This window comes from Hemicordylus capensis, chromosome 5 (assembly GCF_027244095.1).
Source record: "Hemicordylus capensis ecotype Gifberg chromosome 5, rHemCap1.1.pri, whole genome shotgun sequence".
Lineage (NCBI taxonomy): Eukaryota > Metazoa > Chordata > Lepidosauria > Squamata > Cordylidae > Hemicordylus > Hemicordylus capensis.
In genome coordinates this window covers 49,674,993-49,694,693 of record NC_069661.1, presented here as the reverse complement: position 1 = coordinate 49,694,693, position 19,701 = coordinate 49,674,993, and the positions used below count along the sequence as shown (strand labels likewise).

The window sequence follows — 19,701 nt, the reverse complement described above, 5'->3', positions numbered from 1 at the left end:
CGTTGGGCAGCCGCGTGCGCCAGTTTCTCATTCGTTCTGCTGGGCGCGAGCGGCCGTGGGTGACGTGTCCTTGCCTGTGACCAATCGGAGCCCAGCAAGGAAGAAGCAGAGTCTGTGCCCCGCCTTCGTCTCCTCCACCCCTCCCGCTCCCTGCCTGCTTGCCCGCCCGCCCGTGTGGGGCGGAGCGGTTCCTTTCAGGCAAGCGCTGGCTGGGCAGTGATGGCGGACGGTGGGGATGGGAAGCTAAGAACTGAGCAAGGCGGAGGAGGCGGCGGCGGCGGCAGCTCCGAGGAAACGGCCGCCGCCAGCACGGCCGGGAGCTGGCTCGAGGGAGGCGACATGTTGTTGAACGTGACGCTGTTGGCGCTCGCGGTGCTAGTGGCCTATCAGCTCTACAGGCGCTGGAGGAAACGGAGCGGAGCGGGGGGCGCGGCGCCGCAGAGCCAGGCCGCTCCCCTGCCCCGCATGAAGCGGCGGGACTTCACGCGGGAGCAGCTGCGCGAGTACGACGGCGCGCGCACGCCGCGGATCCTGCTGGCCGTCAACGGCAAAGTCTTCGACGTGACCAAAGGCAGCAAGTTCTACGGGCCCGGTGAGGAGAGAGGAGAGGAGAGGAGGGGAGGGAGCGCCTCGTTGCCCAGGGGCTGCCCCTATCCCCCGCCAGTATCCGAGTGGAGAAGAGGCTGGGGTGGAGATGCTTCTCGGCCTGCTTGGGGTTCTAGGCTGGCGCAGACACTGAGGGGGCGGAGAGGAAGGAGCGCCCCAGCCGAGAGCAGGTGTCAGGGGAGAGGGAGCGAGGAGGACACCTTCTGTTTTGCCCGGCCACGTGGGCAGCTGGCGTGAGCCCATCGTCGCCAGCAAACCTTCCTAGAAGGGCTGTTTGCTTTCTGAACAAGGATTAGAGCAGAGGTTCTCAACCTAGAGTTCCCAGATGTTGCTGGACTACAACTCTCCTCACCCACAGTCTTCAGCTATTGTGGCAGGGGGTGATGGGAACTGTAGTCCAGTGAACTCTGGGGATGCAAGGTTGGGAACCCTTGGCTTAGAGGCTGTAATACTCTGTGTGTTCACTTTTCCTGTTTCAAGCACCTGGTTGCCCTCACACGTGTGCTGGTCCTGGGCACTTGTAGGGTTGTCCTGTGTGAAAAATCAATTCAAGGCATGTCTGGGGACTCAGCTTCAGGTTTTCTTAGGAAATACTGATTATTCTGATCATTTTGATCTAGATTTCAATCTGGTTTGGGGCTGAGGTGGCCTGGTCACCCTAGTGGATTACCTGTGACAGGAACTGGACAGGAGAGGTGGATCCCTGTTGGACCTCGGCAGCTTTATATCTTTCTGGGTCATTTGTCTGGTGTGTGGAGTTGGGTAGCAGCGTTTTGTGATGGCTCCAATCCTACCTGCAGGGTAGGTCCCTATAGAGCTGGGAGACTTCTGTTTTTACTCTGGGGTCAGGTTTCCTTCTTGTCCTCATGAATTTAAAATCTGTTCTGTATAGTTCTGATTATTTTGACTTCTGCTTGCTGCTTTTGTTTTGTGCTTTGTTATGAATGCAGCATATTCTGTACACCTTTGAAGTGTGTGTGTGTGTGTGTGTGTGTGTATGAATGAGAAACTGCTGGCAGAGAATCAATTATACACAGTTTGGAGGTGTCTCCGGATTGACTGTGGCCAGGAGTGTTTTTGCACACAAACTGCACCCTTTCTTGGAAAAGACATGACTTATGTCACATGTGCCCTGGTCATAGCAGCATTGGAACACATTCTAAATGGGGCTGTCGTTGAACAGTGTTTGGAAACTTTCATCTGATTGTGGGGTTAGAGGTAGCCAGGGTTCTGGCTGGGGTCTGCTTCTTGGAGTATGTGACTGCACTATTGCTTACCTTTCACTGCCTTCAGTATGTTTCCAAGTGCAATTCAAAGTGCTTATTATGTCTTTAAAATCTTAAATGGTTTGGGACCAAAACACTTGAAGAACTCCCCCCCCCCTTGTGTACCTGCCTGCCTACTTCAGTCACCAGTGAAGCCCTGTTCTGTGTCCCATTGCAATCTGAAGTCTAATTGGTAGGGGCACATGATAGAGCCTTTTCAGTTGCTGAATTATGACTATATATTGTAGGCATGTGCCCGAAATGTTTCGGAGGCCATTATAAAGGCCTCTGAAATGTTTCGGATTTGGGGCTGCTTCGGCGCTGGCGGGGGTAGCGCATTAAGGGCGAAAGAGGGTGTACTCACCCCTCCCACTGCATTTCCCCCGCCGGCATGCTGTCAGTTTTAAGCCCCTCGGGGCGGCAGCGTTCCTCCCTGCCGCCCCGTTTCTGCCATCGGCTGGAAGTGGCCGGAAGTTGCGAGTGTGCGTGTGCCCGTCGTGCGCGCGTGTGTGCGCACGGCAGAGGGGCGCGCGCACACAACGGGCGCATGCGCACTCGCGACTTCCGGCCGATGGCAGAAACGGGGCGGCAGGGAGGAACGCTGCTGCCCCGAGGGGCTTAAAACCGACAGTGCACCGGCGGGGGAAATGCGGCGGGAGGGGTGAGTACACCCTCCCCCGCCCTTAAAGCGCTACCCCCACCGGCGCCGAAGATCTCCGTGCACATCCCTAATATATTGCAGGAGTTGGGCTGTAGCACAATGGTAGAGCATCTGCTTTGCATGCAGAAGATCCCAGTTTCAATCCTTGGCATCTCCAAGTAGGGCTGGGAAAGACTTCTGCCTGAAATCTTGGAGAGCTGCTGATAGTCAGTGTAGACAGTACTGGGCTAGATGGACCAATGGTCTGACTTTGTATAAGGCAATTTCCTATGTTTTTGTGTTGGTTATCCTTTCTTTGGCTTGTGGATGCTGACTTATTTAATGTTGTTTACTTATTTATTTATATTTTATAAACAAAACATAGAATTTAAAAATGTGTTAAATTGTTTTCGGGGACCCATTTGAGGCTGAAAGACAGGATAGAAGTAATTCAGTAAAATTTGCGTTGCTATTTTCCAGATTTTTCAGGCATCCTCAGTCTGACCTGATTCCTTTCTACCCTAATGTATGTTTAGGGTAGCATGGGCCCCATCACACAATCAGGGCAGGGACAGCTGAGAATGCGCCTGTCCTGATAAGGATGTCTACCCACACTGTTGAGCATCACATGAGAGAAGCGTTCATCCAGATCACCCCTCTACATGGGCTACAAAAACCTGTTTCAGCATATGAATAGCTCTATTTTACATTTGCCTCAAAATGAGTCTAGGAGACATCCTATTATATTCGACTTCAAACACAAGTGTATTTCCTGAAAGGATATTTGGTACATATTCTGTGTACTTTACTTAAGAACATAAGAACAGCCCTGCTGGATCAGGCCCAAGGCCCATCTAGTCCAGCATCCTGTTTCACACAGTAGCCCACCAGGTGCCTCTGGGGAGCCCATAGGCGTATGTGCATACTCTCCTGCTGTTGCTCCCCTGCACCTGGTATTGAGAGGCATTGTGCCTCTGAGGCTGGAATGCCCCACAGCCACCAGACTAGTAGCCAATAGTTGAATGGCATCTGTTTAAAATGAAAGAGAATCTAACATTGAAAAAGGTGGTGGCTTATGAATGTGATGCGTTTTGCAGTCTAACATCCTGTCAGAGCAAATGGGGACCATGGAGTGTCTTGACACCTAAGCAAGGTGTCCGGCCTAAGCAAGTGTGAGAACACTAAGGCATGATTCAACCAGATGTATGCATGACTTAACTCTAACATGAAGATATTCACATTTACAGTTTAGTCTCCCATTGAAATAAATTGGATTGGGGGGAAATGCTTAACTTGGCTGGGTTGTGCTCTTTACTTGGAGCTGAAAAGCCTTCCTGAGAGTGGCTGACATACAGAGCAACAAAGTACAGGTGCAGTGAGAGAGCACCCCAATAGAACTTCCCAACTAACTTCACTGGTGCATCAGGGAAGTGGCAACTTTGATGCCCTCTCCTTGAGAAGTCCTCTGTGGCATCCAGAAATATGTCCTTGATGGATGTTCAGTCAAGGACATCTTTGGGGTGGCACAAAGGGCTTCCTGGGGGAAGGGGAGGGTGGCAAAAATTGCCGCTTTCCTGCTGCACCAGTGTAGTTATTTGTTAGGCTGTTCTCTTGCTATATTGGCACTTCCTTGCTCTGAATGTCAACCCCTGAACAGATAGCAGATATTACTGTCTGGATGCTTAATGGTTTCCTCTCTGATGTATTGGCATGTGCATCTGAGGATTTCTTTTTCCCCCTTTTGCTTGTGAATAGTCTTCTAGGTGCTCCATTGAAGTATATTATAATTGAGGGGAGGAAAAGGCAAGGGCAAGAAATGACACAACTTGGGATTAAATTCCAAGTAACTTTGTCAAATTTCAGGGTTGATTTTTTGCTTCTGGTTATCAAACACTAGTTTAGAGTGAAAAATTTGGATATTTTTCATCTTGGGAAAGGTGTGGGCCATGTTTGAGATAACATCTTCTGCATGCCACAAGATGCTTGGAAAAACTGTGTAGTGATGCCACAAATAGATGTATCAGGGATGTGTCTTCTCATCCAGATCTCATCTGTTTTGTTCTGGGTTGCATTTCATGGTTTGCATATGCAGTGTAGATCAATATACTTATGTGGGTTTATTGGCTTTCCCCCACAAGTGTCATCCTGTGCTGATTTGAGTATATAGTACTTGGGCTGTTAGATGTACTCTTTCTGAGCACAATAGGGTTAGATGCTGGGAATAACTGTTGTGTGCGCATAAGTCTCTTAACGTGGACAAAATGTGTTACATTTTGGTTGGGATGTGTGTTCAGTCTAGAAGAAGGCTTTTTAAAAAGCCTTTTTAATACAGTCTTTTTTGTTAAATAATAGGAGTTTTTTTTTAAAATTCCAACAAATGTTAGGATGTATGGGCAGGGTTATTTTTTGACATCTTTAGGCTCTGTGTAATAGGCTAAGAGAAGAGGGTCACACAATTTGGTTTGGCTGAATCCCCAGTCATTATTTGTGGTCACCACTAATCTCTCTTTTCCTCCAAGTCCTGAGCACATGTAGAGGACATGCAGAAAATGGAGGGATATTTCTCTGCCTTCACGTTTAGCTTTTGCAGAAGGCAACATAGTGCTGTCTCAGCCTCCTATAAAAGCCAAGAAGGGAAGGGAAAGTAAGTGCCCCTGCTCCTAACCTATGAATTACAGAAGGATTTCAAAAGAGAGAGTGGTTTCCCCTTCCCAAGTGTGTTTTGGGAAGGGGGAAAATGATTTATCTGTCTCCTTTCATTACAATTCAAAGAGAAGTTGGGAGAGGGAATCTTTATGGTGGACATGTGGAACAGCTTCATGGACAGTCACTAGAGTAGTGGAGAGTTGCCAAGTGGTGAGTAGATTTGTAGAAGCATATGACTTAAAACAGTGGCTTTCCCCTTTTGACAATTCAATTAAAGGCCTGCTATCAAAAATCTGTCTTATTGATGAGGATGATTTTGCCAGAGTTAAGCTCTTCTAATTTTCATTGACATTGATGACTTTAATCCTACACATCTAGGAGTTTTAGTAGACCACAAAGAGATATTCAAAACCTAAATCCCCCCCCCCCACATTTCTGCCAGTAATTGTGGTTTTGTTGAATTTGAGGATTGCCCTAAAAGTGTAGTAGGATCAGTTAGAATTCAATTAAAATGAATGTGCAGGCGAGCAGTGCACATCTAGCATCTTGAAGGGTATAATTAATCCAAACAGATGCTTAATAATAGTGGTCAAAACTCAGCTCATAGTAGCTATTTTTTTAAAAAAATTCCCAATACTGATGCCTCAAGTTAGGACATTTGGAGGTGCCTTTGAGATACAGAACAACTATAGGTGCAAATTCCTTCTCTGCTTTCCAGTTCTGATCTTTGTAGCAGAGAGGCTTGTGACATCACATAGAGCACCAGTGGTTTTCTGTGGAGAAAGATGGTTTAATAGAACTTAAGTTAGTCATGGTTAACTTAACTTGTCTCAGTCATGACTAATTTGTCAGGATGTTGCCCTATGATTTTCTGGAGGTCTTGCATATGGGTCTTCCCTACTAGCAAATATTTTGATGCAAAACTTAGTGATGTTTGACATTGGAGTCTTGAGTTGGCAGACTGATAATGATGTGTAACAATCTTTGGTTTCTTCTAAGATTCCATGTAGAAATTACTAGTTAATTTGGTTTATATTGATGTAATAGTTAAAATAGGAGATATTCATTTTTGAGCATCCAGCTCTTGGTCCCAGAAAATGAATGGCATAGTTGAGCTTTTTACATATTGTTTTTCTTAACAAATTCTCTTAATTTTATTTTTGCTATATAGTATCTACTTCTGTTACTAAAATAGGGATCATAGGCCCAAAGTACCTGTAGCAGTGTGCTGATCAACATTATGGTTCTTACAGATATCAAACACTCTCTTTAGAGTTGTGTTCATGTAACATAAACCTTAATAAACTCTAATTTTACATTCAATCCAAATAACTCATATTGTCTTTGCTAAATTGTGACTTAATTTGGGTTTTACTAGAGTACCCCATTACTAGAGTATTAATATGCTTTTTCCAGGCATAGGAGGGTTAAACACATGTTTAAACTCTTTCATTGAAATCAAGCAGGACTTAAAAGTACTTAAGTTTGACTGGATTGTGCTCATTGCATCAGTTTCATCTCAATTAGTGTCTCCCCCCCCCCCCCCCCGCCAACAAATTAGTTTCTGTTCAGAAAGATGCTAAATACTGATAGAAACTTAAGCTGGTTTGCTAGCCGAACCCTTCTTGGAGTGGAAGTAAAGTATTGTGTGCCATCAAGTAGATTTTGACTGCTGGCGCCCACAGAGCCCTGTGGTTTTCTCACCATTGCCTCCTCCCGAGCAGTAGGAGATAATGCCTTTCAGCATCTTCCTATATTGTTCTGCCCAATATAGGTGTTTCCCATAGTCTGGGAAACATACCAGTGGGGATTGGGACAGACAACCTTCTGCTTGTTAGTTAAGCATTTCCCCACTGCACCACTTAAGGTGGAGTACTAAGGGCCAAACTAGATGAGAAATAGAGATGTGTGTCCATATCTCCTGACACCTAAATTTTGTAAAAAGCAGCTAGTCAGTGCTCCACCCACCCTGATTGAGATGTTGTGTTGGTAGAGTGGGGATTTCCCCCTTTGCACAGTTCTCCCTAGGAACATCTCTCGCTGTTTTTCCTTGTTATGGAACACTTTCTCATCTACACTGGCTTCCCTAGCTGAAAAAATTGTTGGATGGCATTTTGCAAAGCAATGTAGGGAAGGATTAATCCTCCTGTGCCATGGTCCAGATGAAAATGGAGAGGGGACTGGCTGTGTTTTATAAGGAATTGAAGAACCAAGTGTCACAGATCTGTTGTCTCATAAAGTGGCAATGTCTTGGATATTCTAACCATGTGTCCTGGCTACTGTAATGTGCGTGTTGTGGAACTACTCTTGAAGAGTATCCAAAAATGTCAAATTTCTGGAGCATGGTAGCATGGCTTTTGTCTGGTGCTGGTCACCTGGAACATAATTCCTATTTGGGGGGCACTGCAAACAGCTGAAACCATACTTTGGAGGACATAACTGGATCTCAAATCCTGATAAAACCCATCTGACCCCTGTCAGAGGAAGAGGGGAGAGTTCACTGGGGTTGAATCATTGTTCCCTCTAAGGCATGTGCATATGTTCACATGTTTTTTTTAATGTCCGCTCAGTTAATTTTTGATCCCGCTCGGGTTGAATCAGGAAGGTTCCACTCTGAATGCATGTGCGTGCACGCTGCCTTGATACTGCCACCCAGAACAAAACTCATTCTGCACACAGATGTGAAAAAATAGAGAGAACACTGGGTTGAATCCTTGAATGTAAGTGATTCACAGCAGACTGCCACCATCCACTTTATTTTAATGTGGGACAAACCACACTTTCCACATAAGATTCCTGGGAGAGGTTAAAGTGGCAAAAGGAAAGGTTGTGCCGTCGAGTTGGTGTCGATTCCTGGCGACCACAGAGCCATGTGGTTTTCTTGGCAGAATACAGGAGTGGTTTACCATTGCCTTCTCCCGTGCAGTATGATGCCTTTCAGCACCTTCCTATATTGCTGCTGCTCGATATAGGAGTTTCCCATATTCTGGGAAACACACCAGCAGGGATTCAAACCAATAGCTTCCTGCTCTCTAGGCAGGTTGCTTCCTTTCTGCACCATTAGGTAGCAAAATCCTCCCCAAAATTGGCTGAGCAGTCCTAGTCCTTCAAAGGCGTGTGATTAAGGCAGAACCAAAAGAGTAGAACACTTCAGCAACAAGGATTTATTGTTGGATTAAAAGAAAAAGGTTTGCAATTAGAACAATTGTCTTTTCATAAAAAAATATTGTAAGAGAGAGTTTTCATTAACCTGGCAATGCAGATTCCAAGCAATCAGTAAAGAAAAATAACTTCCCTCGCATATCTGACTTGGTCCTAACTTATTACTTTCAGGCCTTCCCATTTCCCCAACAGCTCTCAGCCTGCTGCTTTCTCAGGGCCCTCCTGGGACAGAAATAACAAACCAAAGCTTTCTCCCCTCCAGTAGGTGGCTGAGTGTGTAGTTCCCACTTGGCCTGTTTTGAATTTCTCAGACTTCTTTCCTTATTAGGAAAGGCCCAACCTCCCAGCAGTTGCAGTTGCTCTAAGTGAGGCCTAATCCTTCCTCAAAGCCTTCCCATCACTACAGATCTATTTGGATGAATTAAGTTCTAGCAACTTGAGACTCTCACAGATCTTGATTGGAATGGTAACCTGTGTACTAGAGCAGGGGTTCCCAACTTGTGGTACTCCAGATGTTTCTGAACTACAACTCCCATCACCCCCATCACAAATTGTCACTGGGGATGATGGGAGCAGTAGTTCAGCAACCTCTGGAGTACAGGTTGAGAACTCCTGTACTAGAGGAAAGGGTACAAACAAGAAGGTAGTTTGGCAAATGAGTTTTGGCTGTTTGTGGAGAGTAGTTAACAGGAGAGTTCTGTATCCTTTTTGTAGGACTGCTAGAATTGGGAATAAGATCTCTTTACTAACTAGAATATCTTACTGGTTTATTTTTCAGAAACTTGGTTTCCTAAAGCAGTTGCTTGATAGGATCCTCTTTTAAGTCAGTTCCTCAAACTGGCTCTGTTTCTTTAGTAGAAATCATTGAAGATTGTAAGAGATTTTCTAGCTGCTGCAACCTCAGCTTGAGAACATTAAGTAGTATAATTTGTATATCACATATTCAACATCTTGTATCTGGGATTTGGGTCTTTATCTTTTGCATTTGCACAAATGTATATGATTTTTATTTCCACTTCAGCCAATAGCTAGTATGATTAAATAAACCTACTTGTCTTACACAAACATGGTAACAAAAGTGCTTTGTTCTGTACTTGCTTATGATGAATGTAGCTTTGAGTTTGCAGAAGGGTCTTCAAAGGCAGTTACTACAGCATACAACGAATTTGTTTTCTACAAAAATAGTGCTTCCTGGGAAAGCTGTGCATTTCATTGCACTCCTTGTGCATTCATTTTTTTGTGTTTCAGTACAAATTGGTCATAATAGCCCAAGTCCAAGTGAATTCTAAAATGTGGACATTACTGTCTTCTGTGTGGCCATCTTAATTTTAGTATACACATAATTACATTGCAAAGTGCTTGAAGAAAAATACAACTTCATCTGCAGTATTTTGTTTCTGTACTTTGTTTCTAATAACCAGTTAGTGATTGCCTGCCTATTATGTAATCTTTCCAGTTAAGCTATTTCCAAAGGTTATGTTGATTCTTGCCAAGTTCCATTACGGCAAATCTTTAAACATTGCCAAAGTCCCTAGCTACCAAGAAACATGGTTTTGTACTCAAAATGTTTAAGGATTGGACCAAAGGTAAACATAAAACATCAGCATTTTCTAAATCTTCCCAGTTTCTTTACCACGATTTTGTGTTGTCCTTGCATCATGTGACCTACATTGTCTGGTTTAGTTTTCTGCTCTGCTAGCACTTCATTTGAACAGCATTATGTAGAGGACAATTCATGTTTCTGATTACTTTAGCCTAATTCAAGGTTAGATAATGTTCTGCACAAGAAAAAACATATAACTTACAGCCCTGAACTGAATTCATATAGCTGGTAAAACTGTTCTTCCTCTTTGAGAACTGCATTCAGCCATAGTGTGGCAAACATTATCTCTCTCTCTCTCTCTCCCCCTCCCCGCCTATTAAAACCTTCTGGGACAGAATAAGGGAGGAAGCAGAGACTTGCTAAATAAAACTGTTTGGAGTTTCAAGAGTTCAGTTTTCCCCAGTAATTCATATGATGAATGGGATAAAGACTTGAAAAAGAATATTCTCTTGCATTATTTAGCATAGGAGAGAATATTTCAGAGAATTATTCTACCCATTCGATTAAATGTATCTAGGGGAAAAAACCTTGATTGCTCGAGAATAGATACATCATTATTGTACTCAATGGATGAGATTGAACAGTATGTAATTACATGTGATAATTTCTCTGTTTCTGTTTTCAGATGGCCCTTATGGAATATTTGCTGGCAGAGATGCCTCAAGAGGACTAGCAACTTTCTGTCTAGATAAAGATGCACTCAGAGATGAATATGATGACCTATCGGACTTAAATGCTGTACAAATGGAAAGTGTTAGAGAATGGGAAATGCAATTTCAAGGTAATTCTAATGAAGATTCTTTCAAAAGAAAAAGCAGTCAGACATATGTGGCTGGGGGTGCTTTTAAAGGTAGTGTTGTTTCTCAGCTGCTGCACAGAGACATATCTTACTACATTGCTAGTGACATTTTAAAATACCTTTACAAGTTTGTCAACATTAGTTTATTGCACATACATGTAATTTATGGGGTACGTTTTATAGGTTCCCATGATTTTACATCAGCAAAGATGTGCCTTTATTGGGCTTCTCAGTTACTGTCCTTTGCTCATAGTATCCAACTCTGGTTCACATAGTGCAGGTCTTAAATTTTCATTGTATGTAGGAGTCAGCCCAAAAATTTAGGAGCCAGACAATGTTGACAACATTATTGGACTTAGACATTGTGGGGCAGGGTGGTGGTGGTAAATAGGCTTCTCTTTATCCCTTTTACAAAGTCATATACTTGGAACAGAAACAGGGCTGCCTGAGACAAAGATTTTATTAAATAACTCTACCTCTGAATATCCTTTTCTGGGTGCCATGGCTCCCTGGCACCTGGGATTTGTCAAGCCCTGACATTGGAAACCAGGAAAATGTGAAAGCAAATGCTTCTAAGCTTGACTATAGAGTTGCTTCTCTTGGCTTCCAGTCAGTTCAGCTGCTGCTAGGAAGAGTGAGCAGCCTCTTCTTTGCTCTATAATTTGATCTCCCAAGAGGCCTCTGGACCTTTCAGAGACTGATTTCTCCTTCTCAAGGGTCAGGTCATGTTTGCAGCAGGTAAAAACAAGAATGTTGAGATATGGTGTAGTGGACTAAGTCATATTTGGACCAGGTTAAACTCATCATTCAGAGATTAACATTTAGCTCACTGGCATATGGAATCCTAACTCAACTTCCTTGGATAAAGTGTAGAAAAATTGAGATCTGTCTGTATACTTAGGAAGAAGAGATTTCCCAAAATGGAAATTAAAATTTTAATCTAACATCCAAAAGCAGAGATTAAAACACTTACTCACTATAATCTAGATCCTATAATAGTAAGAGAAAGAACTAACTTGTATAGCTTCTTTTGATTGTAATGTCTAAATCTCTTTTCCAGAAAAATATGACTATGTTGGTAGACTCCTTAAACCAGGAGAGGAACCATCAGAATATACAGATGAGGAAGATACCAAGGATCACACTAAACAGGATTGAACTTTGTAAATCACCAAAGTCAGGGGCCTTCAGAACTGCAATCTTATTCTTCATCACAGAATGTCCCGTGTCTTCGGATATAGTTCATTTGCTGCGTGAAACTCAACCAGTTTTGTACAAGATCATCATCTTCTCTCAATGAAGATTTGATTACTAGGCATTCTTTGTGCTGCCAAACACATTTTTGTTGTTGCAGTTTAATAACTAGTGTCGGGAAAGGCTTCATTAATGAAGAGGGGCCAGGGATTTAATGCAAAGAAAGCTATTCCTTTTAGCATGTTGAAGCCTTTGAACAGTTCGTTATTTACAAGCTTAAACGTTTCATATGTCATTTTACTCCTTTGGCGCTAAATGGAAAGCCGACTTGTTTTAAGGAATCCCAGTAAATCTGGCTACTGAAATATAATAAAACGGGAATATTCAAACTAGTTTGTAGGCCATTGGTTTCCATGGCAGAAAACTACTTCAAATCTCTGCAGATTACAGGGTTTCAAATAATTCTCCTGAAGAATAGAGGAAAATAATTTCTCTGCAGAAGCTATCATTTGAAACCTGCCTTCTATGCTTCCCCTTCCCCTCAATCAAATCGGAATAATTGTGCCTTATTTCACTTAGAGACTTGAATTATTTTAAGGGAAAGCCCCAAAGGTGACATGAGTCACTAAAAGCAGCATTGAGGACTGAGGTTAGAATGCTCGGTTGACTGGAAAACATTGATGTCATTCTGTATATAAACTGTAAAGGAATACTCAGTGTTACTGCCATATATATAAATATATATATATATGTTAATATACATGAATAATTAGTATTGTAATGGCCAAATGCATTCCCTGTTGCTTTTTAAACAAGCCCACCTCTTTCTTCCCTTTCCTCCCAGGGAGCTCTCTAAATGAGTAGCCTAGCCTCATAGCAAAGTCAGGGGTGTGCATGGGTGTAGGTGTGTCTGTGGGTGTTTGAGTAAGAATTGGGAGGGATGGTTCCTGCAGATACTGTAAATATGAATACAATTTTAATAAAGCATGTAAAATACCAAATGTGCTGTCAGACTTTATGTAGAAGCTGTTATGCTAGTATTGGTGGCCAGGTCTCTTGTGTATATGGAGAAAAAGGAAGAAATCTTGGATATATTAAATATTTTTGCACTGCTATTAAAGCTTTACCCAGCTCACTTTTATTTAGTCACATTTAATTCTCAATAGAAATGTGACTTATTCAGGTAAGGTTTGGATGAATATGTAAGACTAGCTATGTATGAGAAGGAAGGCAAAAGGGGTAGACATGTACTAGTGGTGCACATCTATATGCTGAAATACTTTGGTTTGCACTGAAGGTTGTCATTTCTTTCCCCCCGCCCAGCCTATTAACTGCAAATCACCTTCAGTTAATATGACAAGTAAAAATAGTCTAGCTTTTTGAAAGCTATCTTGTCATATAGAAGCTAGAAAGCCAATAAAACACTGTTAAACTATTGGCAATCTAGCACTAACAAGGAAAAACATGCAAGAAGACATGAGAAAACAAACACACCTAAGCTATTTGTGATCTTCAAGCATCCCATTGTAGTATTTTTAAAGGAATAGCATCATCTTCTTATCCAAAATGACCAAACAGTTCTGGCTCATGCTCAGGTTGGCTCATGGGTGGAGATTGTTCACTATGGTGTCTATAGAAAAGTTTTCTATACCTACTGCCTCACTTTTGATGTGAACATACATGTTCTTTATAGTAGTCTAAAAATGTCGAAGCCCCCATTCATGAGCCACAGTTACGACTCTTCCACTCCAAAAAAATTATTCCGTAATTGAAATTATGCAGTGTTTTGAGAAACAACCTGTGTTCTGACTTTTTTAAAAATAAAGTGTTCTGTAGATACATATTAAGCGTACTGTATTTTTCATGTTAACTTCCTTTCATGGAAACAGGGTTGGAAGGGGATTATACAGAGGAGGCATCTGCTCTAGTTTAGGAGGTGGCTGTATCAAGGGATAGATAGAGTTCCTTCTCCTTGGTATGGATACCTTTCTTGGGGTGGTTCAGTTCTAGATATGTGCGCAAAACACAGTTTGGAAACTGAATCATGGCATGTCCCTTTAAAACAGAGGGATTACTCATCCCCTTTAACATGGAGGAGAGCGGGTCCATACGTCTTGCTCCCCCTCTCACCCCCACTTTTGTAATCGTGCACTCCTACCCCCCCCCCAGCTATGCTTGTGTGCGGTGGGGGGGTGTCTCTTAGCTGCCCCCATGGCCTCTGCATGCATGATGGCCATTTGCATGGTCAGCAACTATGCTGATGACACAAATGGCTGCTACGCATGCATGGAAGCAATGTGCTTGCCTGCATTGCACAGGGGCATCTGGGAGACACCCCGCTGGCCTGCAAGCATTAGAGGGTGGAGGGGGGAATGGAGGAGGCAGACATATGGACCCGCTCTCCGACATGTTAAAGGGGATGTGCTGTGATTCGGTTTCCAAATTGTGTGTTGTGCACATCCCTGTTATAACTGGAACCACTCCTAACTTTATATGCACCCTACTGAAAGCTATAATGTTGATTACAGTCCAAGATACTAAGTTAAATCAGCTTAGTATGTGTAAAGTAACGTGTGCCATCAAGTCAATTTCGACTCTTGGTGCCCACAGAGCCCTGTGGTTTTCTTTGGTAGAATACAGGAGGGGTTTACCACTGCCTTCTCCCACAAACTATGATATGATGCTTTTCAGCATCTTCCTTTATTGCTGCTGCTCGATATAGTAGCAGCTGGGATTCGAACCGGCAGCCTTCTGTTTGTTGGTCAAGCATTTCCCCGCAGGGCCACTTAAGGTACTTGATACCCTTTAAGCACTAGAAAGCAACTGATGTCCCACAAGCCCCATTTGTGATTCTCACACAGGCCTATTACCCAGTGACTTATCAATTACAGCTAAGATCTAGACAGGAGGGCTGACCTTTGACAGCAGCAGCTCTGGCTGATAGTGGAAGGGGAAGATCAAAGTCCACGTATGTAGACTGTAGAGGGACAAAAAACCAAAGGACTTTGAAAGGAATGCTGAACTTGTTATAGTTCAACAACAGTCCAATAGAACTGGGAAGGCAAGAGATTACCCAATGGCCACCTCACCCCTTCTGTAAAGGATACAAAACCAAATGTGGTACATATCTAGTTCCCTGTGGGGTAGGCACCTTTCAAAACAGTGGCTCTTATTCAGCAAAGGCAGAGCAACTCTCTGTTTAACTCCAAATACGGTCACCCTCCCATAGCGGCCACTGGTGACTACCTTGTGTATTTTAGATTGTGAGCCCTTTGGGAACAATGAACCAGCTTATTCTTTTTTCACTTTAGGAATTTGTTAAAAGTACATAAACGATCAGTTTCAAATGGACAGAAGTTTATTCTGTAAAGATGAGTTAAAAGCTCTATACGTGAGCATTTTGCTTCCTTTGATAGTTTCCATATGATGTAGGACACAGTCTAATGCCAAAGTCTTCTGGGGCCTAAGGTAAAGCATTAAACAGTGGTGGCTATCCATACAAAGAGGGGTCAGATGTTCTCATACACTCAAGCAGTATGCTTCTACAGAATTTCAGTTATGAAGCTATAAAATGATAGGCTGGCTGATAAAACAGCATATCTCTAATCAGTTCTAGGACAGAAGTAGCAAGAACAGAATCCTTTGGATGCAAGGAGTAAGTTGGACCATCCCCTTATAAGTAAGTAGCAAGATATTTTAGGACAATGGATGTGAGTAGTCCAGTCCAGATAATGCTTCAAGGCACATGAAACTGGATTCATGTGCCTTGCATGGTGGATGATAATGACCCAGTTATGATAATGACCCAGTTATTGTGGGTCATCCACTTGCATGGTGGATGATAATGACCCAGTTATGATAATGACCCAGATAATGACCCTTGGCTGGATAATGATCCAGCCAAGATGGATGATAATGACCCAGTTGTCTGAGGTGATATACTGGCAGGCTGGAAAGAAATGGAGAAGTCTGGAGACGTGGTGGGGATAGCTAAGGAGTTCTGTGCACTTGATGTGGCAAGAGGGCTAGGATCTGGAGATGAGCTTTGATTTAGTGAAGAACTATTTTCTTGAGATGGGTATAAATGGAGAGAAATGGACAACCAGGATGGCACCGCACCAAAGTAAGCAATGGCGGGGCGGGGAGAGAAAACAGTATTGTAATTTATTACTGAGAGGCCGCAATACATTTCGGGTGAAAACTTCAAGGGTAGAACATACACAAGTGAAAATGGAAACTTCACTCCAGCATGTTTATTTGTATACCACCCCAAACTCATGGCCCTGAAAAGTTTACAACAAAACAAATTAAGACAAACACCACAATTTAAAAACTACAATTCTGGTTTAAAAGGTTGGATGAACAAATGTGTCTTTAAAGTCTTAAAAAGTTGACAGAGATGGGGAAGCTCTTATCTCAGCAGAGAATGCATTCTAAAGGCTCGGAGTGGCAATAGAAGTTAGCCACTGGACAAGCCAGTGGCAATTGCAGATGGACCTCTCTGGATGATATCAATGGGTGATGGGTCTCATCGTGAAGAAAATGGTATCTTAAACACCTTGGGCCTAAACTGTGTAGGGCTTTATAGGTTAGACTACGACTACAAAAAGCAAAAGGAATTATAGCTGAACACCAGAAGCCTCTGAACCAAGTCGGGGAAGCTGGATTTTTTCCAATTTCGGGGTGGGGTTTTTTTGCAATTTGAGAGGGGGGTTCCCTTCACACTTACTCCTGGCGATTTGGGTTTCCCCCCTATTTTTCATTGTATTTTTCATTGTGTTTTGCAGTTCTTTCACAGCTGTGATTCTCCTAACGCTGTTTGCCATTGATTTCAAGGGCTCATCTACTGGTTTTCTGAGGTTTTCCCGGAACAGAACTCTCGAAGTTGTCAAGTCATAACAGAAACATGGTGGAACAGTGAGAACCAGTAGGACACAGTTATCCCTGGATATAACGAACAGGGAGGGATGAACTGTGGGTGGAATAGCACTGTGTGTTAAAGAAGGGATATAATCTAACAAGCTAGGAAAACCTTGGAGGACTGGAGTCTTCCACTAGGGATGTGTGAACAGTTTAAGGGCGGTTTGGTTCAACAGTTCCAGGGTCGGACTGAACCCCACCAACAGTTCGGGGGCTTCATGAATTTTTTTGGGGGGGTAACCTTTAGTCCCTCTGGGGGGCTTGCTCTAGGCTGCGGGGGGTGGGGTTCCGTGAAGCTTACCCCTCCTGCCTTGTTCATCACTGCCGCGGCCTGTTTTACTGCCTTTTCCAGCCTGTTCGGGACTGTAAGTTGGAATGGTGGCCATTTTCTTTGCCACTGCGCATGCGCCAGGCCTCGCAGAGGCCATTTGTGCATGTGTGGCAGTGGCAGAGGAAATGGCAGTGATGAACGAGGCCGGCGGGAGGAGGGAAAACCTTCACAGATCCTCCCTCCCCTGCAGCTTAGAGGAAGCCCCTGAAGGGGCTAAAGGTTAACCCCCCACAACTTCACAATCCCCCCCCGACCAAATGGGGCGGGGGGTTCTAAGGGGTGCCGGACTGAACTGAACCAGGCCAGCCGGTTTCGGGCACATCCCTATTCTCCACAGAAACTGTGGGTGACAATACAAGGCGTGAAAGGAAATGTGCTGCTAGGAATATGCTATTGCCCTCCTGATCAAAACACTGACTGGGAGTTGTAGAAGAAACTCCCTGAAGAGCTTTACCATGTTCCCTTCTCTGTTTTTTTTTTTTTTTAAACTAAAAATGCATCTTTTAAAAGAGGCTTTTTAATGTTTCACCTGTTGCATATATCTAAAAATTAAGGTCTTTAGTTTTTATAATTCTTAGTTTTTAGCTTTTTAAATTATTTAATTTGAAATTTTAAAAGCTAATTCTGATTGTGCTTTGAACATGGGTTAACTTGTTTAACTTGGTTAATTTTATTAATCTGGTTTTATGTTGTAACTGTTTTATAAATGTTGTGAGCTGCCCTGTGTAGTAATGTACTGGAGGCACAGGGTATAAATATTTTAAATTTAAAAAAAAAAAATCAGTGAGGCATCAAAGAGAGCGAGCAATAATAAAGGGTGTCTTCAATTACCCACACATAGACTGGGTAAATTCACATACAAGTAATGACAAAGAGGACAATTCTCTAGATATGCTGAATAACTGTGCCCTAGAAGAGTTGGTCATGGAAACAACCAGAGATAAGGCAACCTTGGACTTAATCCTGAGTGGTGCAAAGGACCTGGTGTGATATATCAGTGTCTTGGAACCTTTAGGGAACAGTGACTATAGTGTGATCAAATTCAGCATATACTTGAAAAGAGAATCACCAAGGAAGTCTAACACAGACAATTTTAATTTCAGAAAAGGAAAATTCTCTAAAATGAGTTTGGTGAAAAGAAAACCAAGGGGAAATCAAGAGAGTCACTTCTCTCCAGAATGCATTATTTAAAACCACAATTAAAAAAACCCAGTTAGAATGTATACCAAAAAGGAGGAAAGGTACCACCAAGTCCAGAAGGATGCCAGCATGGCTAACAAGTAACGTCAAGGAAGGTATAAAGGGGAAGAGTAATAATTCCTTCAAAAATTGAAAAGCCTGCCCAAATGAAGGGGAGCGGGGAGGAACACAAACTCTGGCAAAAGAAATGCAAGGTGACAATAAGGGAGACAAAAAGAATGTTTGAGGAACATTCAGCTAAAAGCATCAAGGGGAATAACAAAAATGTCTTTAAATACATCAGAAGCAGGAAACCCAGGCAGGCTGTTGGTCTGTTAGATGATGAAGGAATTAAAGGGATTATTAAAGAGGATGCCGAGAAGCTAAACAAGTTGTTTGCATCTGTCTACCAGGAAAGGATACTGCGCATATACCTGTGCCTGAACTGAGTTTCTCAAGGACAGAGACTAAAGAACTAAGTCAAATAGAAGTGGCGAGAGATGATGTTCCAAACTCTCTGGAAAATTTAAAAACAAATTGCTAGAGCCAGATGGCATCCACCCGAAAATCTTTAAAGAAATCAAATGTGAAATTGCCAGTCTCCTTGCAAAAATATGTAATTTGTCCCTACGATCAAGCTCCTGTATCAGAGGACTGGAAAGTAGCCAATGTAACACCAATTTTCAAAAAGGGATCCAGGAAATTACAAGCTGGTTAGCTGAACATGTGTGCTGGGCAAATTGATGGAAAGCATTCTCAAGGATAAAATTGTTAAGCATATAGAAGAACAGGCCCTTCTAAAGGAGAACCAGCATGGCTTCTGCAAAAGTAAATCTTGTCTCACTTTTGGAGTTCTTTGAGAATTTCAACAGGCATGTGAATAAAGCTTATCCAGTTGACATGGGATACTTGGACTTTCAAAAAGCTTTCGACTAAGTACCTCATTGAAAATTCTTGAGAAAACGTAGCAGTCATGGGATATGGGGACAGGTTCAATTGTGGATTGGTAACTGGTTGAAGGATAGGTATAAATGATAGTTCTCTAAGTGGAGGAAAGAAAGAAATTGGTTTCCCCAGGGACCTATACTGGGACCAGTGCATTTTAATTGATTCATAGATGATCTAGAAGTTGGGATAAGCAATGAGGTGGCCAAATTTGTAGATGACACCAAACTATTTAGGGTGGTGAAATCCAAAACAGATTTCAAGGAGCTCCAAAGGGATCTCCCCAAACTGGGGGAGTGGGCAATAAAATGGGAGATACAGTTCAATGTTAGCAAGTGTAAAGTGATAAATATCCCCCCACCCCCACTTCACATATACTCTTATGGAGTCTGAGCTGTCAATGACTGACCA

The 19,701-nt window shown here is 42.9% G+C and overlaps 1 protein-coding gene across 1 annotated transcript; it reads left to right on the top strand.

Moving 5' to 3' along the window:
- Nucleotides 1-67: 67 nt before the first annotated feature.
- On the top strand, nt 68-13,758 carry PGRMC2 (progesterone receptor membrane component 2). Its single transcript, XM_053257303.1, has 3 exons — nt 68-592; nt 10,548-10,703; nt 11,782-13,758. The coding sequence occupies exons 1-3, from the start codon at nt 220-222 to the stop codon at nt 11,877-11,879; spliced, it is 627 nt and encodes a 208-aa protein (XP_053113278.1). The 5' UTR covers nt 68-219; the 3' UTR covers nt 11,880-13,758.
- The last annotated feature ends 5,943 nt before the right edge of the window (nt 13,759-19,701 follow it).

Bases quoted from the DNA above. Each gene is read 5' to 3' on its own strand.
- PGRMC2 (XM_053257303.1), top strand. From the start codon at position 220: ATGGCGGACGGTGGGGATGGGAAGCTAAGAACTGAGCAAGGCGGAGGA. The intron at 593-10,547 runs GTGAGGAGAGAG...TTCTGTTTTCAG, and splicing joins CAGCAAGTTCTACGGGCCCG to ATGGCCCTTATGGAATATTT. The intron at 10,704-11,781 runs GTAATTCTAATG...TCTCTTTTCCAG, and splicing joins ATGGGAAATGCAATTTCAAG to AAAAATATGACTATGTTGGT.